This window comes from Dendropsophus ebraccatus, chromosome 1 (genome assembly GCF_027789765.1).
Source record: "Dendropsophus ebraccatus isolate aDenEbr1 chromosome 1, aDenEbr1.pat, whole genome shotgun sequence".
NCBI lineage: Eukaryota > Metazoa > Chordata > Amphibia > Anura > Hylidae > Dendropsophus > Dendropsophus ebraccatus.
In genome coordinates, this window is record NC_091454.1 from 116,435,032 (window position 1) to 116,462,321 (window position 27,290).

General features: G+C 39.5%; 1 protein-coding gene across 1 annotated transcript in view; it reads right to left on the reverse strand.

Moving 5' to 3' along the window:
- Positions 1–11,096: 11,096 nt before the first annotated feature.
- The window catches only part of CPNE8 (copine 8), a 220,999-nt gene continuing 204,805 nt past the window's right edge, over positions 11,097–27,290 (reverse strand). Inside the window, exons 18-20 of the mRNA XM_069977167.1 lie at positions 18,884–18,941; positions 13,896–13,969; positions 11,097–12,767 (exon numbers count right to left, since the gene is read on the reverse strand). Of these exons, the coding sequence (XP_069833268.1) occupies positions 12,579–12,767; positions 13,896–13,969; positions 18,884–18,941 (321 nt within the window). The 3' untranslated portion in view covers positions 11,097–12,578. The remainder of the gene's footprint in view (positions 12,768–13,895; positions 13,970–18,883; positions 18,942–27,290) is intronic.

The window sequence follows — 27,290 nt, forward strand, 5'->3', positions numbered from 1 at the left end:
CGGCCGTAGGAAAAAATAGACATGCGGCTGAAAACATACGGTCATTTACTTGGAAATCTGATTCAACTAAAAATAACAAATAAAATCTTAAGAAAGTGATGCAAACACCTCTGGATGCATCTGGGAAAGCAGGGAAACAGTTTACATGAATTGCTATTACCGGAGTTTGCGATCCTCTGCAGTATGCCGATGCCGATGCCTCTCATGGTTAATATATTGAATTAATAAAACACATTTTCGTTGTAATAAAGTCCCTTTCATTGTTCAATAATTAAATTTAAACGATTCCATCATTTTCCAATTAAATATACTGTTAAAATAAATATATATATAAATAAATGTATATTTATATATATATTTATTTTTTGACAGTATATTTAATTGCACAATGATGGATTTGTTTCAATTAAATTATTGAACAACGAAACTGATTTTATTTAAATGAAAATGTGTTTTATTAATTAAATATTAATTAGTACAGGAAGCTCCAGTAAGCCGTTAATTCATATTGTTGGCAATAGAGCATTTTGTACTAATCATCACTTTACTTTAATTAAAACATCAAATGTTTCTTCTAATTATGTTATCACAATAGCATTATTAGAAGAGACATTTAGAATTATATGTGCGCTCAGCTGATTGGCTGATCGGCTGAGCGCACGTATAATTAGCGGGTCCGCAGCACAGTGACTTCATTGTGCTGCGGACCAGCGAAGAGGACACATCGGGGTGAGTATAGAGCTCTCCCCACCCCCTCCCCAGCACTGCACCCCTCCCAGCAAGGAAGGGGGGTCACTTAACCCCTTCCTTGCTGGGATGGGTGCAGTCTGACATCAGTCTGGCCCCCAAGGGGTTAAGGGGGATACAATACATCCTCCCTTAACCTCTTGGGGGCCAGACTGTAAGCGGCGATCTGTAAAGATGCTGCATACTGTAAGGAGCACAACACAGCTCACAATGATGGGTGTTGTGCTCCTGTTTGTGTGTTTTTTGTGTGTTTCTCCCTTTTTGTTCTTCAGATATCGGTATCCTGTGGATTACGTCGGATTCCGTGGACTACGTCGATGACCAGCGGTGGTCAATGAGGGGTGTGGGGGTGTTTTTTATTTGAATAAAACATTTTTTAACTTGTGTCTTGTCTTTATTTCTTTACTTTATAGACTTAGTAGTGGAAGCCGTCTAATAGACGGAATCCATTACTAAGTGGGGGCCTAGTGTTAGCTGGTATAAAATGGCTAACACTAACCCCCCATTATTACCCCAGTACCCAATGCCACCAGGGGTACTGGGAAGAGCCGGGTGCCAGTGGTCCCAGAGCGTCAAAATTGGCGCTCCTGGACCGGGCGGCAGCAGGCTGGTAAGATTTAGGCTGGGGAGGGCCTAAAACAATGGCTCTTCCCACCCTGGTGTTACCAGGCTGCTGTTGTTTGGTTTTTAATCCGGCTGGTTATAAAAATAGGGGGAACCCTATGCATTTTTTTTTTAAATAAATAAATAATTAAAAAAAACGCATAGGGTCCCCCCTATTTTTATAACCAGCCGGGTTAAAAACCAAACGACAGCAGCCTGGTAACACCAGGGTGGGAAGAGCCATTGGTTTAGGGCCTCCCCAGCCTAAATCTTACCAGCCTGCTGCCACCCGGTCCAGGAGCGCCAATTTTGACGCTCCGGGACCACTGGCACCCGACTCTTCCCAGTACCCCTGGTGGCATTGGGTACTGGGGTAATAAGGGGGGGTTAGTGTTAGCCATTTTATACCGTCTAACACTAGGCCCCGACTTAGTAATGGATTCCGTCTATTAGACGGCTTCCACTACTAAGTCTATAAAGTAAAGAAATAAAGACAAGACACAAGTTAAAAAAATTTTTTATTCAAATAAAAACACCCCCACACCCCTCATTGACCATTTTATTAAAAAAAAACAACAAACAACCGCTGGTCATCGACGTAGTCCACCGAATCCTACGTAATCCACAGGATACCGATATCTGAAAAACAAAAAGGGAGAAACACACAAAAAACACACAAACAGGAGCACAACACCCATCATTGTGAGCGGTGTTGTGCACCTTACAGTATGCAGCATCTTTACAGATCGCTGCTTATAGTCTGGCCCCCAAGGGGTTAAGGGAGGATGTATTGCAGCCCCCTTAACCCCTTGGGGGCCAGACTGATGTCAGACTGCACCCATCCCAGCAAGGAAGGGGTTAAGTGACCCCCTTTCCTTGCTGGGAGGGGTGCAGTGCTGGGGAGGGGGTGGGGAGAGCTCTATACTCACCCCGATGTGTCCTCTTCGCTGGTCCGCAGCACAATGAAGTCACTGTGCTGCGGACCCGCTAATTATACGTAAGCTCAGCCGATCAGCCAATCAGCTGAGCGCACATATAATTCTAAATGTTTCTTCTAATAATGCTATTGTGATAACATAATTAGAAGAAACATTTGATGTTTTAATTAAAGTAAAGTGATGATTAGTACAGAATGCTCTATTGCCGGCAATATGAATTAACGGCTTACTGGAGCTTCCTGTACTAATTAATATTTAATTAATAAAACACATTTTCATTAAATAAAATCAGTTTCGTTGTTCAATAATTTAATTGAATCCATCATTGTGCAACTAAATATACTGTCAAAAAATAAATATATATATAAATATACATTTATTTATATATATATTTATTTTAACAGTATATTTAATTGCACAATGATGGATTCGTTAGAATTAAATCATTGACCAACGAAAGGGACTTTATTACAAAGAAAATGTGTTTTATTAATTTAATATATTAACTATTAGAGGCATCGGAATTTGGCACCATTGCCGGCTATTTTTGAAGTACTCCGTACGGACCGCCTGTCAATCCACGGCCGCATTTCCAGCCGCAAACAATGGTCTTGTTCATTTTTTACGGGTCCTTTTACGATCGGGCCGTAGATTCATACATAGTGTGCACTGTGCAGCCGTATATCCTATACTTTCCAGCGTACGCATGAACCGGAAAAATCCGGCCGATGATTTACCGCCCGCAATACAGCCGCACAGATACAGCATGTGAACCTAGCCTAAAAGTCACAATAGCACCATTATAATCATACCTATTTGCAAAAAAAAAGTTTTACTGTTAATAAAAATAGTAAAATATTACAAAAGCTATATAACCTGCATATCGCTGTGTTCCGAATGACCTATAGAATAAATATAACATGTCAGTTTTACCATAAAGTGCATTACGTAAACACGGAACCCACCCAAAATTTGCAGAAGTGTTTGTTCCCAATTTCACCCCATAAATAATATTTTGGGGGTTCTGTCATACATGGTAGATTGAAAGATGTCATTACAAAGTACACCTGTTCCTGAAAGAAACAAGCCCTTACATGGCCCTATAGATGGAAAAAATAAGAGTTACAGCTCTTAGAAGGCGAGGAGGAAAAAACAAAACCACAAAACTGAAAATTGGCGCGGTCCTTAAGGCCATTTTGGGTTCTGTCCATAAAGGGTTAAGAAACAAGCATTTAAGCATTTTAGTACTCACTGTCCGTGCAGCCCTTGCCTTAAGTGTAAAATAATACATCTTATATGTACCTGTCCATACTTCCCAGTGTTGTTCTAGCTTCCGCCTACCGCCCACAGCCGCCACTGGCATGTCTGAGCCAGTCTCTGAAGTGATAGGTCACTCAGCCAGAGGACAGATGGGTCATCTTGTAACTTATTTATACTGTATATATTTTATATTGTGTAATAGTGCAGGAACTCTTTAACACTTTGACACTCTTGAGCTTCACATGAAATTAAAGGTTTATGACAGAAATGAAATGATTTGTCCCATTCTCTAGCAGGGAATTCCTTGTTAAGACCACGTTCCCATGCTCTTTGAAATGTTTGTTTTTCTTCTTTGGTTGTGTGGAGGAGTTGACTACATGCAATTACTTTCCAGAAGGACACAGACTCGGCACTACTATCTCAGCTTAACCCGTTATGGTATCACTCACTAGACACATATAAAACACATCCTATACGGGGGTGCTCAGATCAAAAAAGTCTGAATCCAATATAGCATATAGAGTAAAGAAATCGGCACTCACCCAGGATGAAAAATGTCTTCTTTATTGTAATGAAAAATCCATTAAAAAGTTGCAGGGAGAGGGAGCTAGGCTAATCAGGTCACAGCGACGCACGTTTCGTGTTCAGCTGAACACTTCCTCTAGCTGGTGATTGACAGCATCATGTTACACATCACATGATTATATACTCCACCCCTGGGTGACGTACAAAATGTAAAACAATGTAACTTCACAACACATTAAAAACATTAAAGGAACACGTGTACCTCGTTTCTGTCGTTCAAGCCTAGTGGACCTAAAGCTTCAAAGTAGGATATGAGGTATGCTTCTCTCTGTAATAATTTAAGGTGTCTGTCTCCTCCCTCTTTGGGAATCCCGACCCTCTCCAATCCCGCAAACCGTAGAGTGTTGCGATCTCCATCGTGTACTTCTCTCATGTGGGTTATCATTCTCATGGACCCTTTTCCTGTGACTAATGAATGGCAGTGTTCTCTATACCGTATGTTTAATTGTCTTTTTGTTTTGCCGATGTAAAAATACTGACAAGGGCAAAACAAGACATACACGACATATGTACTTCTGCATGTTATTAATTCTCTCACTCGCCACTCTTTACTCCCAATCTTTAGACAGTTTGCAGGAATAAATTTGCTACAGTGTGTGCAATTATGGCACTTTTTGTTCCCCTTAGGTAAACTTTTTTCAAGCCATGTCTCTTGTCTCTCTGCACTATTCTGCTCTCTCAATTTATCTGCTAATGTACGATTGCGTCTATATGTCACAATGGGTCTTGTGTTTGTTTTGTCATTGAGTGTTGTATCACTTTGTAGAAAGTACCAATATTTATTAATGGCTTTTTTTATATCGCCGTTCATGGGTGTATTATCAAAAGAAAAACAAAATCTATCAATTTTTTCTTCCGTTTCTCTTTTACTTCCCTTCATTAATTGTGCTCTATCTTTCTTTTCTGCTCTCACGTAAGCTTTCTGTAAAATGTTTTTAGGGTACTCTCTTTCTTCCAGTCTAGTGAGTAGTTCTTTTGCTTGTTTCTGATAACCTTCTGGTTGGCTGTTCAGTCTCTTAAGTCTTAAGAGCTGTCCATACGGGATGGCCTTTTTTACTGTTAATGGATGCGAGCTCTTAAAATGCAGTAAGGTATTGCTAGTGGTGGGCTTCCTATATCCCTCTGTAATTATTCTGTTCTGATTAATCCTCACCATTACATCCAAGAACTCCAGGCTTTGGTCACCAAAATTTCCTGTAAATGCCATGTTCATAGTGTTGGGGGAATTAAGGTACTGTAAAAAGTCCGAAAATTCAGACTGAGTGCCCTCCCACACTATGAACACGTCATCCATGAAACGCAGGAATGTTTTAATATTCACACAGAAAGGATTACTGGCAGAGAATATATATCTTTTTTCAAAGATGGCCAGGAACATATTCGCGTAGGCACATGAAACTGGTGTGCCCATCGCGGTGCCAACTTCTTGTTGGTACCACTGATCGCCAAACCTAAAAGCATTATTACCTAGGATGAACAAAAGGGAATCACACACAAAGGAAATAAATTCATCCGACTTCTCCGTATCTCGTAAAAACTCCCCGATCGCCTGTACACCCGCATCATGGGGGATGCGGGTGTACAGGCTCTCGACATCAATGGAAGCTAGATGGAATCCCTCCCTCCAAGGGACCTTTTCAAGTGCCTGAAGGAACTCACTAGTATCCTTGAGGTAAGTGGGGATGGTGGGCAACAGTGGGCGCAATAGCCAATCCATATATTTGGATAAGGCTTCAGTCGCCGAGCCGATCCCCGCGACAATAGGTCGTCCCGGGGGTCGGCTCAGCGACTTATGTATTTTAGGGAGGAAATACCATTTCGGTTTTCTGGCACATGTTGGTATAAGCTTTTCTGCCATTTTACTAGAGAGTAAGCCCTGCTCTACGGTCGTCCTCAGCAGGCTTCGTAGCTTTTCTAGGATTTTGGAAGTTGGATCACCTTTTAATTTTTTATATGTGTTAGTGTCGTTAAGCTGCCTATTAGCCTCTGAGATATAATAGGTTGTGGACATCACCACCGTTGAGCCCCCCTTATCCGCCCTCCTGACAGTGAGGTCTGCTCTCGACTTCAGCCATTTTAACGCTCTGCTCTCACTAGGGGTTAGGTTAGGTCCGGCTTTAGGATAAACCAGTGCTTTAATTTCATTGGTGACTGTCTTGGTAAATAGATCTATTGCGCCACCTGGTTCTAGGGGGGGGCTGAAGGTGGATTTGTTCCCACCTCTGAATTCACTGAACTCAGTCGGTCCCGGGACTGTCACATTGCTATCCTCCACCTCCATTTCTAAGTCATGCAGAATATGAATACACTCTCTTTCCCTTAAAGACATGTTTTCCGACATACTGAAACCTAATGGCCCTATTACAGCTGGGATTTCCCCCTCCTCCCGTTCGCCCTGATTCTCCCCTCCTCTCACTTGTGTTTTAAAGAATTTATGGAGATTTATTTTACGAATGCTTTTATATAGATCTATTTCAAATCTGGAGAAATCAAAGTCCTCTCTAATGCCAAAGTTCAAGCCTTTTGAGAGAAGGGATACGCAAGCCTCATCTAAGTCCACGCCAGAGATGTTCACCACATTGCGGGCAGATGTTACTTCTTCCATGAGACAAACTTGCGTTTCTGCTTGCGTTTCCTCTCTATCTCTCCTTTTCCTCCTTCCCCTTCTAATGGATTTTCTAAAGGGAGTTTTTCCTTTTTTTGTTGTTGTTGTTGCTGGCTCTTTAATTCCGCTTCTCCTCTTGGCGTCTCTTTATCTGACACGCTTGAATCCGAGTCGGTTGTTCCAAAATCGGTGTAACTACCTTTCACCCTCTTAGTGCTGTTTTTACTGCTCAGTCTCCTGGTAATGGGTTTGTTGGACCAGTTGAAAATACGGCCCTTATCATAGTCCATTTTGTCCCTTAAGAACTTCCCTTTTTTCCTTTCTTTAGTGTCCGTCTGAACAGTAACTAAGCGTTTCTCTGTTTTCTTTAGGAATAATCTTAGTTGATCTTCCGCTACTCTTTCTTTAAGTTCTGCCTTTGCTTTGGAGAGTTCGGCAGACACCCATTCATACTCTTTCTTATTCCTTTGTAGGATTATAAGCATTAAATTTTTAGCATGTTCCTCATATGCAGTATTCCAACAATTCACAAAGTCTTGGTCATCCTGATACTGTGAAGGTGGTTTATAACCTCTCAGTCCTCTGGGGACTCTCCCACAGTCAGCATAGGACTGCAGGGATTTAATCGTCCAGAAGAGTCTCACCTCCTTTTCGGCTAACGCCACAACTTTATTTTCCACAGACTTTGTGCTTAGAACTTGAAGCTCGTCTTTTGTATTGCATGACGCAAAAAAAGCCTGAGCATCCTCTCTCCCTGCTTCTAATACAGTGTCTAGACTCTTGAGCGAGACGTTATCTGCTGTCTCCATACTTGCTTCGGGTTCACTCTCAGTGTGCTCAGAGTCAGAAAACATCAGGTGCAGCAATTACTTTCCAGAAGGACACAGACTCGGCACTACTATCTCAGCTTAACCCGTTATGGTATCACTCACTAGACACATATAAAACACATCCTATACGGGGGTGCTCAGATCAAAAAAGTCTGAATCCAATATAGCATATAGAGTAAAGAAATCGGCACTCACCCAGGATGAAAAATGTCTTCTTTATTGTAATGAAAAATCCATTAAAAAGTTGCAGGGAGAGGGAGCTAGGCTAATCAGGTCACAGCGACGCACGTTTCGTGTTCAGCTGAACACTTCCTCTAGCTGGTGATTGACAGCATCATGTTACACATCACATGATTATATACTCCACCCCTGGGTGACGTACAAAATGTAAAACAATGTAACTTCACAACACATTAAAAACATTAAAGGAACACGTGTAGCTCGTTTCTGTCGTTCAAGCCTAGTGGACCTAAAGCTTCAAAGTAGGATATGAGGTATGCTTCTCTCTGTAATAATTTAAGGTGTCTGTCTCCTCCCTCTTTGGGAATCCCGACCCTCTCCAATCCCGCAAACCGTAGAGTGTTGCGATCTCCATCGTGTACTTCTCTCATGTGGGTTATCATTCTCATGGACCCTTTTCCTGTGACTAATGAATGGCAGTGTTCTCTATACCGTATGTTTAATTGTCTTTTTGTTTTGCCGATGTAAAAATACTGACAAGGGCAAAACAAGACATACACGACATATGTACTTCTGCATGTTATTAATTCTCTCACTCGCCACTCTTTACTCCCAATCTTTAGACAGTTTGCAGGAATAAATTTGCTACAGTGTGTGCAATTATGGCACTTTTTGTTCCCCTTAGGTAAACTTTTTTCAAGCCATGTCTCTTGTCTCTCTGCACTATTCTGCTCTCTCAATTTATCTGCTAATGTACGATTACGTCTATATGTCACAATGGGTCTTGTGTTTGTTTTGTCATTGAGTGTTGTATCACTTTGTAGAATGTACCAATATTTATTAATGGCGTTTTTTATGGAAAATGTTTTTAGGGTACTCTCTTTCTTCCAGTCTAGTGAGTAGTTCTTTTGCTTGTTTCTGATAACCTTCTGGTTGGCTGTTCAGTCTCTTAAGTCTTAAGAGCTGTCCATACGGGATGGCCTTTTTTACTGTTAATGGATGCGAGCTCTTAAAATGCAGTAAGGTATTGCTAGTGGTGGGCTTCCTATATCCCTCTAATTATTCTGTTCTGATTAATCCTCACCATTACATCCAAGAACTCCAGGCTTTGGTCACCAAAATTTCCTGTAAATGCCATGTTCATAGTGTTGGGGGAATTTCTGTACTCTATATGCTATATTGGAGTTGACTACATGACTGTGTCGAGGAGGTTCAGATGCCACACAAAGAGTTTTTAAAGAGATCTGTGTAAATTCCCCATATTTGTAACCTTGATGTATAAGTTGGAGATATTGAAAGGCAGCAAAGGGGAGCAGGCAGGTTCAGGGACCAATGTCTTTTAATAATAGTAAGGAAGATTAGATGGTAATTTCAGAGTGGCTGTTTTTTCATCATGTTGGATATGGACAGCAAAGGGGAACTGCCAGTGGTATGGGATGTGTCTTGCTTGTAATATTAACGGGAGTGGTTTAAATGCTGCTCTGAGATGAAGAGTACGTCTGGATAGATCCAGAAACAGTTGTAATTTAGCTCCATCAAAGTTAATGTCTAATTGCATACGAGCTTTTTACATAATCTATTCTTTTACATAATAATAATGTATCCTACAAATCACATCCCTAGGGCAGAAAGCATCGATGCTCTGCAGGAGTAAAGCACGGGGCACCTGGTCAATATCTAGATGAGTAATAAGAGACTGAGTTCTTTTGAGATTTTTGCTTGTAGCCTGTTAGGTGGCAGATTGAGATGTCTCCAGCGTAACCACTCGATTTGCAGATACCAGATATCAGCTTTCACTTATTGTAAATCATTCCTCCCTGCCAATTTTAGATCCGTTGCCATTGAATCCAAGTCCCTGTTTGATGGCAGAAGAATTAATAGGGCTTGGAGCTCAGGGTGCCCCTATAAAGGGGTAGTTCTTTTTTTTTCTTTAGAATCAACTGGTGTCAGAAAGTGCCAGAGGTTTGTAATTTACTTCTTTTTAAAAATCTCAAGTCTTCCAGTACTTATCAGCTGCTGTATCTCTTTCAAGAAGTGGCATATTCTTTCCAGTCTGGAGAGCAGGAGAGGTTTTCTATTGGGATTTGATACTGCTCTGGACAGTTCCTGCCATGGACAGAGGTGGCAGCAGAGAGCACTGTGTCAGACTGGAAATAATACCCCACTTCCTTCAGGGCATACAGCAGCTGATAAGTATTGGAAGACTTAGATTTTCTAATAGAAGTAAATTACAAATCTCTGGCACTTTATGACAGCAGTTGATTTGAAAGAAATATTTTTTTTTTATAAACTCATTTAAGGTATGAGTAGTTCAAATTCATAATGGAAGTCTTTATTTGTCTGGGTTTCTTGTACTGCTCTGGAATATAGAGCGTAGGAGCTAAATCAGGCATAGAGTTGCCCTTAAGGGTCACTTTCCTTGCCATGGTGGTCAGGGCTGTGCCATGGTGCTGAAGGAGTTGAGCCCTAGCTTGATGGTGATGTGGGGCGAGCAGGCTGGGATGGCTCAGACATGGTTGGGCCAGTTGGTGTTAGGCTGGAGGCGGGTAAATGGTGTCTGCCGGGTCAGCATAGGTTGCGGAGATGCCACCTGTGGTTCAGGGGGTGTGCTGCTGTGCTTTCTAGCTTTGAATGAAAACATTGCACCACAGACTGTCAACTTTGTACAGAGCAAAGTATTCAATGAAAAAATGTTATTCATTCAGATCTAGGATGTGTTGTTTGAGTGTTTTTGAGCAGTGTATATTGTATGTTAAAAGGATTGTACCTAAAATTGAACTGATCACAGAAAATCCAACTGCTGGTGATTTTGACAATGGGAGTCTGAGTTTCCCATCGGAATTCAGTGGCAGGACAAGCATGAGCGTCTCCACTCATTCTCTATTGGAGACGTAGAAATAACAAAGCACTGTACCCAACTATCTTCGGCTGCTACCATAGAGAATAAATGAAGTGAAAATGCACATGCTCTCCTGCTGCTAAATTTTGGCTGAAGACTTGGGTCCCCACTCTTGAGATCACATCTTGTCCTAGCTTGCATATATATATATATATATATATATATATATATATATATATATATACTTTAAATGTTTCCATTCAATTATTTGCATTTAATAGCATTGCAGCCACCTGATTGCTATTCGAAGTGTGTGTCTACAGTTTCATCAGCATTGGATTGATTTAATTTTTAAAAGGTTCACTGACATTGCACTTTTAACCTCCTCAACTTGTAAAAGGCCATTTCATATTCCTCCGTTCAGTAATTAGAAATTCCAGACTGTAGAACTCTAGAGCTCTACACTCTTTCCAATTTTCATAATGAACAAAAAGACATCTAACAGAAAAGTGTTTCAATCATTTTAATATAATAAAAAAATTTATATATCGCATTACATAAGTATATATCTTCTAAAATTGCAGATATGATTTAATTCAGCAAAATACCTGTTACCATGCTTACAAAAGAAAGGGGTAATTACAATAATTTCTCTTTAAACAGTACATCATAGAAATAGACAAAATATTTATGCATATATTATGCAAATAAAATTACATTACAAAGCAGTTACGAGGTTGACACCAAAAGATAGAATCGTTTCCATCATTTAAAGGCAATTCACAATCATTTTGAGGAACTGGGTGTGTGTTTAAGGCCATTAGTTCTAGAATACTGTATTGTATTTGACACAAAGTAGCACAAAACTGTGTAATATTCTGTAAAAACTGTACATGCAAAAACATTGTATTATATATGAACAAGCATATATGCGTATTTGGGTAATTTAGTAAACATAGTTCTTGTGTATAAATATACACACTCATGCATTTCTCACACATTTCTCTGACACTTCAAAGCTCTAAAGTCCTGCATTAGCATTACTCATGTAGAGCAATGGAAGACAGGTTCCTCAACATATCCTCGCATATTCACACATTTTCATCTGCCCATACACTATGGCATTAATGTGATTAGGTGCTAACAATAAACCTCAATATGTTGAGTTCTCTTTTTGACACAGACTAAGACACCATGCACCTTGTTAAAACAATAGAAAACAAAATACAAAGAAAAAAAGAAAACAGTCATTCAAGCATGTAGAAGTGTTATCATCTGACATTATTTCAATCTGTCAGTGTTGTTTAGACCACATTATATTTAATTATTTATGTTACTCTGAATTCTCAACTGTTTGTTTTCTCTGTGTCAGCAATATATATGTAAAACTATGCTTCAGTCGATGAATGGTAATAAGTGCCAGAGTTCAGGGTTGTCTTTTCTTTTACCCTGTGCATGAACCTGTCTATGACTCTTAGTTTGTGTAAGAGATCCTAAAAGGGGTATTGCTTTTTGTGGCTATATTTATTGCCAGGTAGAAGACACTGGATTTTCTATAACTTCAAACTTTTCTTTTTATTAAGAACAGTTACAAAAGTACTGAAAGTTAAAAGTTAGTAACATGTAAACATTGACACCAAGGAATTGCATTCTCACATAAATTGATCTCAGCCAGGGAGAACAATAACGTTTGGATTAAAAGTGTGATTTGTGCTTCCCCCAACAGTTCGAATAAAAATGAATGATCACAAAAATAAGACTCAGATACGAAACAGTTTTTTTTTTCCTGACGAGTATTAAAATCTTTCTGACTTCTCTTGCACTCATATTTACAGTTTTGGTCTGTAAACAGAATCTTCTAGATCCAAAAAGCAAATGCTTTCCCACATATACAAGAAGGTCTGTCGAAAGTTCTGTTTTAGTGCACCTTACTTTGAAGCTGGCGAGGCAGCTTGAAGATTTCAAAATACGTTGGAAGAACTGTACTTTAGTCAGATCTGAGTCTGTAATAGGTGCCCAGTTGGTGTGTATGGTGGTGGAGCTGGAAATGGCTTGAATCCTCTAGATCTCATATATAAGAGAAACTGGTCAGGAATCTCTGCTAAAACATCCTTGGCAAGTCGCGCCATGCTTAGTACATGGTTTCCAGTTCTGTCAATGTAGTCACGGAAAGGTACAAACTGTAGTGGGGGAAAAAAAAAAGCCCAAGGTCAAAACAAATATTACTCTTTATATTCCTCACTGTAAATTATGTCCATTATGAATAAAGAATACCTGTCTAACCAACAAGAAAATAAAGCTCTCAGGACTCTTAATTTTATTGGTCAGGATGGCTTATAGCTTGCTGAGGATAAATCTTGAGCTGCTCAGAAACTATTCTGTCACTCTACTCCCCTAATGTACTATTTAAATTAAAATACTACCTTCCATAAAAATGGTGCTAGAACAGCTACATATGTGTGCTTCCTAAACCTTTTTTTGTCATTATACTAACTGTATACAAAAACAACTTACATTTAAGACAGTTCCATTTATTTCTAAAATATAGGAGGCTATGGGCGATGGATGCTGACACAAGGCATTCATCAAAGGCATCCATCACAACCATCCAGAAAAAAAAACAATATGTGGAACTTCTCTTAAACATGAGAGCCTATGGGCATTGACAGTCTGTTGGCATTTGTTAAAGCATTGTTTAACAGTCATCCAGTAAAAACATGTACGGTAAATGTATACTTTGTATAACATGGAAGCCTGTGGGTAAATGATGTCTAACTGCTGGCATCTGTTAAGGAATCCATCAAATGTATACATTTTTTTTTAAATGTTTAACATCTAGTGTCATCTTGGGATATGTAGGGGCATTCACACATTCAACAATTATGGTCTATGCAAAGACAATGTGCTCTGGACCAGATTTGACTGGCATCAAGCTCTGAAACTGTTTAAATGTTTGCGTTACTGTACTGACATAGTTGCTTGGCTCTGTCAGTACATTAGCACAAAGATTTAAACCTTTTGGTGCTCCTCCCAGTATCATAATAAATGATATTTTGGTAGTTCCGAAGTCCATTCCGTCGCACAATGTTTGTAACTACAGGAGACAGGTTAGGAAACACATATCCGTATTCTAAGATGAGGGTCTTTCATCTTAAGCCATAAATGATTATGGGATTATATAGAGAACCATTGACTGGTAGCAATGCTAATATCTAATAACATCTACTCACTGGCACTGGTGCAGCAAAATGGGAACTGGAACAACATGTTCTGTGTATTTGGCAACTATTAAATTTTTGTATCTCTACCTGTACAATGTCCCTTTCTGCATATCGACCTCTTGATGAAACTCGGACTTCATCACCATCCAATTCTATCATTGCTTGGAAATAAGAAAAGAAAATGATGTTATGCATTAAACTATAGAAAAAAATATATATATGTAAATATAAAAATATATATATGTAATAGAATATTGTCTGCCCAAAAGGCTCTAGTCCGCCCTTTTAGTACTTCCTTTCTAATTATCTTACGTCTTAGGATAGATGTATGTTTATCCCAGGCACATTTAAATACAGTTACTGTAGATTTTTCTACATCTGCTTGTTCCAAGGATCAACTTCTCTCTCAGTAAAGAAATATTTCCTTGTGTTGTTTCAGATTTTTCCCCAACTAACCTAAATGTGGCCCCTTGTTTTTGTGTGTTCCGTTACTTATCTTTTTAACATATTTAAAGGTTTGAATCATGTCCCCTTTCTCTCCAGATTGTACAGATTTGAGTCATGTCCCCTTTCTCTCCAGATTGTACAGATTTGAGTCATGTCCCCTTTCTCTGCAGATTGTACAGATTTGAGTCATGTCCCCTTTCTCTGCAGACTGTACAGATTTGAATCATGTCCCCTTTCTCTCCAGACTGTACAGATTTGAATCATGTCCCCTTTCTCTGCAGACTGTACAGATTTGAATCATGTCCCCTTTCTCTGCAGACTGTACAGATTTGAATTATGTTCCCTTTGTCTGCAGACTGTACAGATTTGAATCATGTCCCCTTTCTCTACAGACTGCAGAGAAAGTGGACATGATTCAAATCTGTACAGTCTGTAGAGAAAGGGGACATGATTCAAATCTGTACAGACCCAACTCCCAGAGCACACCACAACCACCATATTGCTACTGACCAGATCCTGTATACTAAATCCAATAAACACAGTACCAGATAACAAATAACACCGCCACATACTAATACCACCGCTGCAACTGACTAACACCACCACATACTGACTAACACCACCGCTGCTACTGACTAATACAACCGCTGCTACTGACTAACACCACCGCTGCTACTGACTAATACCACCGCTGCTGACAACTGACTAACAACAACACATAATGACTAACATTATGACTAACCGCGGCTGCTACTGAATAACATCCACTGTACACAGATCACTATCAACTGATACAGTCATATAGAGGCTGACCCAGCCCTACACAGGTTCTGTACACCATATACATTACAGTGCAGTTACATCAGGTGACTCACATTGGACATCTTCTCTGATCGGAGTTCTTCCCTTTTCATTTTCTTCTTCTGTCCTGGGCCATTATGAGAACTTCTCCGAGCCACGAATCCACAGAATCTGCCAGACAGACATGTTAGGCTCCTCACTTTGTCACCATTCTCATCTCTCTACACACTGCACATCTGTATTGGCCCCTTTACATGCTCATTTAGTGGGTAGGCTGACTCTATGTGACCCCCTTATAGTATATGCCCCCCTCTGTGTGGTCCACTATAGTAGATGCCCTATTGCATACACTCCCCATGTAGTCTCCCTTATAGATGACCCCCCATGTTATCCCCCTTATAGATGCCCTCCATGTAACCCCCTTATAATGGCCCCCATTGTAATCCCTCTTATAGATGGCCCCCCTTATAATCCCCCATTATAATCCCCTTTATAGATGGCCCCCATTGTAATCCCCATTATAGATGGCCCCCATTGTAATCCCCTTTATAGATGGTCCCCATTGTAATCCCCCTTATAGATGGCCCCCATTGTAATCCCATTTATAGATGGCCCCCATTGTAATCCCCTTATACATTGCCTCCATTGTAATGCCCTTTATAATTCCCTTATAGATGCCACCATTGTAATCCCCTTATAGATGCTCCCATTGTAATCCCCTTTATAGATGCCCCCAGTGTAATCCCTTTATACATTGCCTCCATTGTAATGCCCTTTATAATCCTTTTATAGATGCCCCCATTGTAATCCCCTTTATAGATGGCCCCCATTGTAATCCCCTTATACATTTCCTCCATTGTAATGCCCTTTATAATCCCCTTATAGATGCCCCCATTGTAATCCCTTTACAGATGCCCCCATTGTAATCCCCTTTATAGATGGCCCTCATTGTAATCCCCTTTATAATCCCCTTATAGATGCCCCCATTGTAACCCCCTTTATAGATGCCCCCATTGTAACCCCCTTTATAGATGGCCCCCATTGTAACCTCTTTATAATCCTCTTTATAAATGGCCCCCGTTGTAATACCCTTTATAGATGCCCCCTTTATAATCCCCTTTATAGATGGCCCCCATTGTAGTGCCCTTTATAATCCCTTTATAGATGCCCCCCATTGTAATCCCCTTTATACTCCCTTTATAGATGGCCCCCATTGTAACCCCCTTTATAATCCCCTTATAATGGCAGCAAGTCTGTGCAAAACAAACCAAACAAACACACAACTCACCTGACAACTCGCTCCCCCGCCATGTCTCTCTCCTCCTACGCCTGGCTGTCGGCTGCCGCAAGGCTCCCTGGCTCTGTCCCGTCCTCGGCCGCACACGAACCATAGAGCTCTGTGCACACCGGGGATGTTACTTCCGGCACAGAGGTCACTGCGCCGGAAGTACCATCCCCGGCGCACACAGAGCTCTATGGTTCGTGTGCGGCTGGGGACGGGACAGACAGGGAGTGAGGAGCCGCGCGGCAGCCTGGGTCATTCCCAGTCTCCCTCTTGTGACCGCAAACAAAACCCTGCTTGCGGTCACAAGAGAGAATGGGAGGGGATAGTGCAGTGACAAGGGGGTGGGGGCGTCGCGGGCCTCACTCCTTTTGTATCTTTATTCATTTAAATTAATTCTGTAATGTGTAAATGGAAATGTTTTTATTCTTCTCCAGCTTGAATGTAGGATCTCACTTTTGTGATATGAATCGCACCATGTCTCGTGTGGCCAAAGCACCATGGGAACAATTGATACATGAGGCATTTACATTATGAAGCTATGTTCACACAACATAGTTTTGTATAAATCACGGCCGCTGTTGCAGCATTGTTGTTGCAGCGTTGTGCAGCGGTGAATTTGAATGCAGGTGCATCTGATTCAGCAGAAATGAAAATCATCCGGCCGGGATGATCTTCAGTAACAACGGCCGTTCTGTGACCCGGCCAGGTCACAGAACGGCTGGTGTTTTACAATGTGTGAATATGGCTTGAATGTGCAACTAAGAAGGGGTGAGCTGGCATTTTTTCTATATATATGCTGAATATAATGTTGCTGCAGTATCTTTAAATCTACGTGGCACATTTACTTGTAAAGCTGGGTTTTGTTCCTAAAAAAGGCAGGCACATCATAATTTACAAGCAACAACTGGGCTAAAAATATGGTGCATACAGTAGTGACCTTTTGAAATTTCATCTTTCTGTTACACAAAAAGCATTCTCTGTATACATTCATCATAAAGTATTTTCAAGACAGAGAAAAAAAAGATAAAAGAATTTTTTTCTGTATTGACTTGTCACTACATATTGATTGATTCACACAGTTAGCTTGTGGCCAAGATTCTGCCATATTATCTGTTGGTTGCACATTTATTTTCCAGTGAATTGTGCATTTGTAAATATAGAAGAAGCTGGTTTGTAAATGCTCTTGTCTGATTACAATTTAAATTTTCTGACATTTTTTAAGACAAAGGGATAAAGGGTACTATAATTCACTGAACTAGTAGACATCAATTATAGCACTATATGTACAGTATCAATGTACAATCAGATATCTTGTAGACTGCACTAGGTGATCCCTTACTCCCTTAGGGCCGTATTACATGGCCCGATCACTAATGTAAATGAGCGCTGATTGGCTAGATTGGTGTTCGCTTACTAAGCCTATTACAGGGTTTAATAATTTTGCAGCAAGGGCTGCATGGACATTGTATTTACACAGTCATCAGTTGTCAGTTGCGCATCACCTGGCGGACGATGATTTTTGGGCTGGAATAAACGCTAACGATCAGCTGATCCTTGTCTTTATTATATGGAGCGAAAATCTGCCGAATCTGCCCAATTTGGCAGATTATGGCTCCATGTAATAGGGCCCTTAGGGACTGGAAATAAACAGATCAAGTTTTGTCGAAACACCATAATACAATAATTAATTAAAAAGGAAATATTTTTATTATACCAACTTGTGTAGCATACCTGTATAGAACATGTTACAGCTTACAGTATGTTACTCGGTGTCGAGTGCACTAGTAAACCCCTTAGTAGTTATTGAAATCAAAATAACAATATCCTGGCTCTGCTAGGCCTCCTCTTTAGCGTAATTAGGACAATATACTATCTATCAAATTACACAGCTCTTAATTGTAACTATCATTCCGCTATGCTAATTCAGAACTCTGGTAGGTGCATAGTCGGCTCCATTTAACTACCGGAAGTGCCATAGACTTTTTTTGTAATACCCTTACAATGCAAGGCTACAGTGCTTCTGGCAGTTCTGTAGACTGGATTAGGAGCGGACTATGTACCTGCTAGAGTTTTGAACGAGTATCCTGCTGCAGGAGCAGTAACTAGTTGCTTACTTAGTTGGCTTGCATAACAAACAGCTATAATTTTTTTATACTCTTCCATTTAGTAAATAAGGCATACAAAACATATAAAATAGAGTTTATACAATTATTAATGCAAGGTCATGGGAAACTTGTGAGAGTTCTTTATACTTACAGCCAGATCAACACTCTATACAGAAAAGAGGACATTATACTGACTGATTTCTCTAGATAACCAAAACAGGCTGTCAAATTTTTCTTGACAGAAAAAAACAACAGGAAACTAATAGGTTATCTGGCAAATTTTCTGGCAACAAGGACAGTTTTTATTTAAATTATATAAAAAATGTCTCTAATTTTATCTATAACAAAAATATCAATAGAAATATTCAAACTTCTGTACTAAATCATAAAAATAGAAAATGTATTGAACTGCACAGTTTGAGATAAAAAAAACTTACCATCAAATTCAGCAGGTCCCACTCCTACAATAATAATGGACATAGGAAGCTTGGAAGCCTTAAAAAAAACAATAGTATAGATTAAAAAAACAGGCATGTTAATCTATGAAATACACATTTAGGCCCTGTTCACACATTGTATTTTTTAAAAATAAATAACGACCCTACTTTACATTGTCTGCTATGGTTAATTGGAACGTGGGCACACCCGAATGTGGCCGCATTTCAATTAACATGAAGTGATGTTCATCCAGTCGGGGTGATGTACTGCAGTACCGGCCGGGGTGAACTTTCCAGGCAGTGGTCGTACTGTGACACGGCTGTGTTGTAGAAAGGCCGCTGTCTTACAGCTTGTAACCTCGGCCTTAAAATGTTTGCTGGGTACAACTCTTCTAAGCTGTGTACCCGAGAGGAGGGTGAGTGAAGAAAATAACATGTGCTTATCTCCCTGAAGCCTGCTGATACTATGGTACTCTGGTACCAACTGTATGGAAACTTACAGACTAGAGGATGTGATATAGTAGGCCCATTAAGCCAATTAAAGGCTAAAGAGGGACAAATACAGACCCATATGAGCCATTATTATTTGCGATATCAATTGTACTTTCTAAGGCATGCTTTATTTTTTCATTAAAAAAGCTGTAAAAGAGAAATAAAAACAATTTAGGTTAGCTTTTTTTTTTTTTTTTTTTACAGATTTAGGTGGGTTTCGTGTTTACGCTGTTCACCATGTAGTAAAATTCACGTGTTATCTGTGTTCAAGTAAGGACAATTACAACAGCAGGCAATTTATATTTTTATTAACTTTTATTTTATTTTGCTAATTTCAAAAAGCTAAAACATTAAAAAATAAAGGTGTGAGAAACCGTGCAAGATCAGGAATGTGATAATTTAACAGGGTGATTCCACATGCAGCGAGAGCAAATGTTTATTTTTTTATTTAAATATAGGAAAGCAGGGATATAAACTTTTATTATGTGATGGATTTATATATATATTTTTAATTTTTTTGTTTTATAAAAAAAAAAACATTTTTTTTTACACACTTTCTAGCCCCCCTAGGGGACTACGATGAGCAATACCATTATTGCTCATAGTGATCAATGCATCACATATGTAATGCATTGATCCATTGAATCTGCACTCAATTGTTAGCAGCTGCTGAAGGCAGCCTCTAACAATGGCTGACTACAAGCAGCCTGGGAGGCATAAAGAGGACCCAGACTACATATAGGATGGATCGGCTCCCCATGATCTCTCTGTGGGAAGCTGATCTGGCCACTGGACCACCAATGAAAGGTAATCAAGGCCATTTAAATACAGCTAACAGTATCCAAGACCACACTCAATGTATCAAATAAACATGATTCCACAGTGCAACATTTTGGTAGTAACCTTTCTCAAGCAGATCATTGCACCACGATATCTGCATTTTTGCAGTGGAATGAAAATCCCCTGTGAGAATAGAGTGCCGTATGCTTTAATGGTAATTAGTATTACAATAGATTTCAATGCAAAAAACTTGCAGTACGAAATAGACTGTGATGTGGTACGTGTGAACCTGCCTTTAAAGAAGAGAAATTAAACAATAATTACAAATATATTTTGGTAGTGGCCTTTCAAAAAAAGATAAGCCACACTGAAATGGTTATCCAGAAAAATTACAATTCTGATCCTATTATCTAAAGAATTCTTCCTGAAATAATTAGACAAGTGCATGCTACCATTTGATGATTTGCCCCTACAATCAGTGTTTATAGTAACAGGCTGCACAGGAACAAAACACTTTGACCAGGGTAAATAAAATGGTAAGGCCCAATTGACTATATATTCATATATATTCAAGAGAAATAAAAGAGAATGGTCTTCAGAACTGTTATATTATGGGGAGTACAAGTATTTACTAAGAGAGACATGCCAGGTTTTCCTCCTTTAAACAGTCCTTTAGTCATCCTATTGTCAGCGTACTATGTTACTGCTGTGATTTTGGGTCCTTGACATCATTAAATTGGCCCTTCGAAATACCTTCCTGAGGGGCAGTGATAATTTGTTCTTTATCTGTCTGACAGAAAAGTCTTCAGCTTCGCTTACCTTTTCAGTTTGGTTTTATGTTTGTATACTAAGGCAGTGTGATTTGTACATTAATGGCCTTGAAATACAAAATGCCCTGAAAAAACATAGACATACACCTACTTCTTAGAAAAGTCTCTATCTACATCATGTGCTGCTTCTCTAGTGCCCTCCGAAATACTAGTTTTATTTGAATTCTCTTTCATATTGCTACAAGAGAATGTGCCACTTCACTCAGTAAAAAAAAATAAAAAAAATAATTCCCTGAGGAAGATAACGAAACGTACGTAGGGACGGCTCTTTCTGGTGTTCTGGCAGCATGGGTGAGTGCAATAGAACTAGAGGATAATAATAGCTGATTTTAGACCCCTTGTAAATTGTATGTAAGCAGATGGGATACTAGGAGATTCTTTAGCTCCTAGATACATTTATACCCCTGTATAGCATATTGAGGTAGAGTGCTAAAACAAAAGATATTTTCATAGCTGCACATTCCATGATGATTTATATCTGCTGACACCAGTTTTTTATGTAATGGTTTTTTATTCATTATTTGTGGTCATTTTTAAATTTTATTTTAATGAGACATAATATTGTATTGGTACCAATGTATACATAATAAAAATTATATATATTTTTTTTATGAACTAAAACCCAGTGTCCGTGTGTATAAAGTATAGTGTGAGTTGTTTTTGTTTGATAAGGTGACATCTGGTGGTGCAGGGTGGTACTGCAGCCTAAATTGTGAGATTACCCCGTTCCCCTTATCTCAAACCTTGTGTGTAAATATATATATATATATATATATATATATATATATATATATATATACAACCTCTTTTGCACTGGCTATACTGGTCCATTTTTCAAACTGTGTTCCCCCTGGGTGTTGCACGGCCTTCTGAATAAAGTCTCACTTTGCCTCACTGAGTCACCCAGAAGAGGAGATATTGGTATCTAGGGGAGCTGGGCCCCCAGCGGAACGAAACGGAAGTGGTGCGTTTGCTTTAACCGCTTCATGACTGAGGTCATTAATGCCCAGATTTACAGGTCAAATTAATGTTCCTGCTTGCCTTCTAAGAGCCATAATGCTTTCATTTTTCCACCTACAGGGCTGGTTGTAGTGTGATTTTTTTGTGGCATAATCCATAAAAGTTTTTATTGGTATCATATTGGTGTAAGTAAATTCAGATTTTTTTTTTATTTATTTCTAATATAAAATTTTTAAAAATCAGCAATTCTTGTTTTTTTTTTTTTTGCTTTAGTTTTTCTTTCATTTACGCTGTTCACTGTGCAGGAAACATATTGTTATATTTTAGTAGGTCGGATAATTTTGAACGCTATGATTTGTAATATATTTATTTTTAATTTTTTTAAAGATTTTTTATTTGTATAATGGGAAAGGGGGTAATATAAATCTTTACTGGGACATTTTTATTAGTTTTTTTAAATATGTTTTAAAACTTTTTTTTTTACACATTTTCTCTTAGGGGACTTATATATGCAATGCTCTGATTGCATATATAAGTCCCTTAAGAGAAAATGTGTAAAAAAAAAGCATAGCATTCATCAGTATTATCGGCGATCTGTACGTAGAGTCTGCCATGCTGCGGGGGTCTCGAACGGTCAGTGAGAGGTCCTTGTTCTGTCACTGACTACCTTAAATACTGCGATCGCTGTGCATTGCGGCGTTTAACCCCTTCGGTTTAACGCTGGTCAGTACATTTACGTCCTGATACGGGAGGGGGGTTCGATCCCGGGTGCTATGTGTAGCCTGCGGCTATTAGTGGGCGTGGTCCGATTGCTGCTAATTATACATTTATGTATAATTTAAGTTGTATACATGTACAGTCTGATCGCCGCTAATTATACATTTAAATGACAGCTGCATTTATATGTATTATGTCCCCCTTTCCCTGGTGTCTATTGGGGGGATCTCCCCCCAGCGATGCGATCACGGACAGGAGATCCGCACTGATGCTGACCCCTGCTCGGCAATCAATGTATCTGGTTTGCTGGAGACCAAAGTAATACAGCAATGATTTAATCGATCATTGCTGTATTAAGTATACTGCAGTGATCTCTATGGGAGATCACTGCAGTAATACTGAAAGTCTTCCAGGGGGACTAAAAGTTAATGTATACTGTTAAAAAAAATGTTTATAAATAAAAAAAATGCCCTCCCCTAATAAAAGTTTAAATTACCCCCCTTTTCCCATTTTATAAATAAAATGGGAAAAGGGGGGTAATTTCCCATTTTATAAATAAAATTAAATAAATAAATAAACAAACATGTTTGGTATCGCCACATGCATAATTGCTCGAACTATTAAATTATTACATTCCGGATCTCACACAGTAAACGGCGTAAGCGCAAAAACCCGTAAAAGTGCAAAATTGCACACATTAAGACACCTTCACTGTCAGGAACGTTAATATACGTTCCTGCTGCACGGTGCATGTGCAGTAGGAGCGTATATAGCTGTATAACTGACGTGAAGGGGTAAAAGTCAAAGCCCGAAGAAGCTTTGGAAATGCATGTGAATTTAACGCTCTAAAATTAAGGGCGCTTTATAAATAAATATTAAATAATAATAATAATAATAATGTGAACAGAAGGATTTTCAATCCTTCACTTTCTTTTTTTTTTTTTAGTACATGGTAAAAAGGGACGGATCTAACCTGCTATGTCCCTACTGCACAGGAGGCGCCCGAGGTGGAAGGAATGTTTCTCACCTTCCTCCTCGGCGCCTTTCCAATGCAGTTAGTAGTTTGCTCCATGGCAGTTATCGCAAATGCGTGATTGCAGCTGCTAAAGGTGGTCCAACCCGTTATTAGGTTTAGAAGGCAATTGCTTTTTCACACAGGATCCTGCAGGTTTTGATTACTATTCCCCATTAAAGGGGTTTTCCGAGTTATTTTGACATTTCTTCTTCTGACTTGTCTTGTCATGTAATTAATATGTCTCTTTGGCTTCTATTAACAATTTTGTCTCTTTATCTCATTTTTTACATTAGTCCCATGGTGCTGAGACCCAGCCGGCCTCTAGGTAGTTGTGTACTTAGCAAGCTTTTAGGGCCTTACAAACGGCTCTCTGGGTGGCCCTCGCTGAACTCTGGAGCTGAAATGTCATGACCCATCTAATAGACTGGCCGCTCAGCGAGTCAGTGATTAGGGCAGGACTGATTGGCTGAGCAGGCCAGTCCATCAGCCGGGACAGAACTTGTGACGCCATTACAACTTGGGGGGAAAATGCCTTCCCTCTTGCCCCTGACAGCTGCCAGAAGACTTTATAATCCGCCGGACTTCTCCATAGGTAGTGTTAAAACAACGGAGCAAAATGGCCTTAAAGGATCTGGTGGTCGTGGCCCTTAAGTGCACTTGAGGGAAAGATCAGCCGGGGGGAAGGGGCCCCTCAACCCACCCCACCCCTGGTTATGCCCTCTTTCTCTAAAACACACCCCTTTTTTCTTAGCTATTCCTTTGCTTCTAACACAGTCTAGTGAGGTGCAAAAAGTGACTAAGGGTGCGTTCCCAAGTATAAGATCTGCAGCAGATCCGCAGCAGATTTGATGGGGCAGATTTGAATCTGCAGCAGATCTGCAGCAGATCCGCAGCAGATTTGATGGCCTAGAATTGATTTGCTTTGAATCTGCAGCTTCAAATCTGCGCCATCAAATCTGCTGCAGATCCTGTACGTGGGAACGCACCCTTAGTCTATGTTCACACTACGTCAAACTACGGCCGTAGTTCTCGCCGCAGAACCGTAGTTATGTGGTGTGTGACACAGCCTTATGTGCAATGGGATCCCGGCCGGAGCGTACACACATCGTATACGCTCCGGCCGGGATCCCATGCGGCGCCAGAAAAAACTGACAGGTCAGTTTTCTGCGGCCGGGATTTAAGTGAATTCCGGCCGCAGAAACACCTGTCAGTGCACACAGTGAGCCGGAGCCGCTCGCTTCACTGTGTGCTATGGGAAGCTCTGATGCGGACGCGCGCTAATGTCACGGAACGGCCGGTCTGATACGCCGTGTGAACATAGCCTTAGGGTACGTTCACACTTACCGGATCCGCAGCAGATTTTATTTAAATAACTGAACACAGCATCAAATCTTCTGCGGATCTGCTGCAGATCCTGTAGGTGTGAACGCACCCTTAAACAAATAACAAATCTGGAACACAGCGTGTAAGACAGCTTTTTGTGTGCAAAGTAGACCAACAACATTTAGATACACAAAGCTTAGTTGATCTGTAATATGCTTACATAAATTCGCCAGTGGAAAATATAAGGATGTTCAAGTGCTCAGACTTTCACAAATTCCAAGAGTTGGCCATTTATATTATTTAAAAGTGTTTGTGACACAAATTACATACTATTAGCCTAATGCTATGTAATTTTCCTGCAACCACCCATTCAGTTTACAAGTAAATGCAATGTAAATGACTAACATGATTAATTATAATTTATAAGTCTGCACAGTAAATAGCAATGACCACACCAATCATCCAAAAAGTAGACTTTTTAGTTTTCTATCGGCTGCAGGCTTCACCTCTTTACCAAGCAAGTTCATACTGAAAACAGTCCTTTATCACAACTATTTTTAAACATGTAACCATAAATATTTTAGAATCCTCTTCCTTTCAGCAAGTGCGTAACATCTGCTAGTTTTGAAACATAATTTAGACAGTCTGCCTAGAGCAAAGCAATGACCGAAAAACACATGTATCAAGAAAATGTCAAGGGGTATATTGGTGACCCTCTGGTACCAGAAGTGACAGGGATATATTTATTAGTGATGAGCGAATAGTGAAATATTCGAATATTCGATATTCGTACAAATATCTCCCTGATATTCGACTATTCGATAGAATATTCGATCCCATTTAAGTCTATGGAAACAAGTATTCGATTATTGAAAAACATCTATTTGACCACTTGGAGGTTCACCAAGTCCACAATGACACCTCAGGGAAAGGGAATTTGAACGCCTATTGAATATTTATCGAATATTCGGCGTACTATTCGATAATATTCGATACTATCGAATACCTTACTATTCGATCGAATATCTATTTGATCGAACAGTATTCGCTCATCACTAATATTTATATGTTCAGTCTTTTAATATGTACCTTGCCTTTAACTAAAGATAATTTACATCTGCTATCATATTATTGGTTCCATGAATTATTCTAGTCAAGAGTTAGAAAGGTATTTCCTCACTACCTTTATCCAGAGTGAGGCTATGTTCACACAACGTTTTTTTCAGCTCCGTTTAAAATGACGTACATCATTTTGAGTCTAAAATAACAGACGTCATTTAGCTGTCTGGCCTCCCATTAGTGCAATGGCTGCTGTTGGTACATTATTCTAGTTTGGGATTACTAATTGGACATTGGGTGCGGCTTAATTGACAAATCCATTAAATTTAATAGTAAAAACTGAAAAGGAACAGTGGAAAAAGAAAAACTGTGTGTGAACAACTAATAAAAAATGTCTGCAAAAGACATCTGAAAATAATGATCATTATTTTGACGTCCGTGATAGAAACGGACATTATTTAATGCATTGTGTGCATTGGATGTCCGTCTTCCCATTGACTTCAATGTATTGCCGTTGCAGTCAGTTAAATCGCAGCAAAAACGGACGTTATTTAAAATATCAAAATCGGCCGCCTTTTCGCTACCTTTCATGTTGTGTGAACATAGCCTCATGCATCTTTCAAAGTTATTCCCCCCCCCAGTAACTTGTTTATGTTTAATTGCTTGTATATTAAAATGTTGTATTTCCTACATCACTTGTTTTTTTTGATTGAACATAAAAAGTTTGACTTAAAAGTTTGACTTAAAAATCCCCATAGAACAGAGGTGGCAGCAATGAGCCCCACCTCACACTGGAAAGAACACACCTCTTCCTGAATGGCATCCAGAAGCTGATAAGGACATAAGGTACTTAATAAGTACTGTGTTACATATGGTTATCTTATCAATGAAATTAATATAAAGCTCACAAATATTAGGCAGAGAACAGCAATTTCTTTTCTGGTTCTTTGTGATTTAAAATAAAATAATTATAATAAATGATATGTATATATATATATATATATATATATATATATATATATATATATATATATACACATATACACACATATGTTAGTTGCATTCACAATGTCATGACACTATTAGGCTACGTTCACACAGAGCAAAAGGGGCGGATTACGCGAGCAGAATGTAAGCTGAATCCCTGTGTATTTCAGCGCGGAATACTCGAGGAATCCGCACTAATTCGGCATGCATTCAGCGCTGAAACTCAGCGAGTATTCGGTGAGTA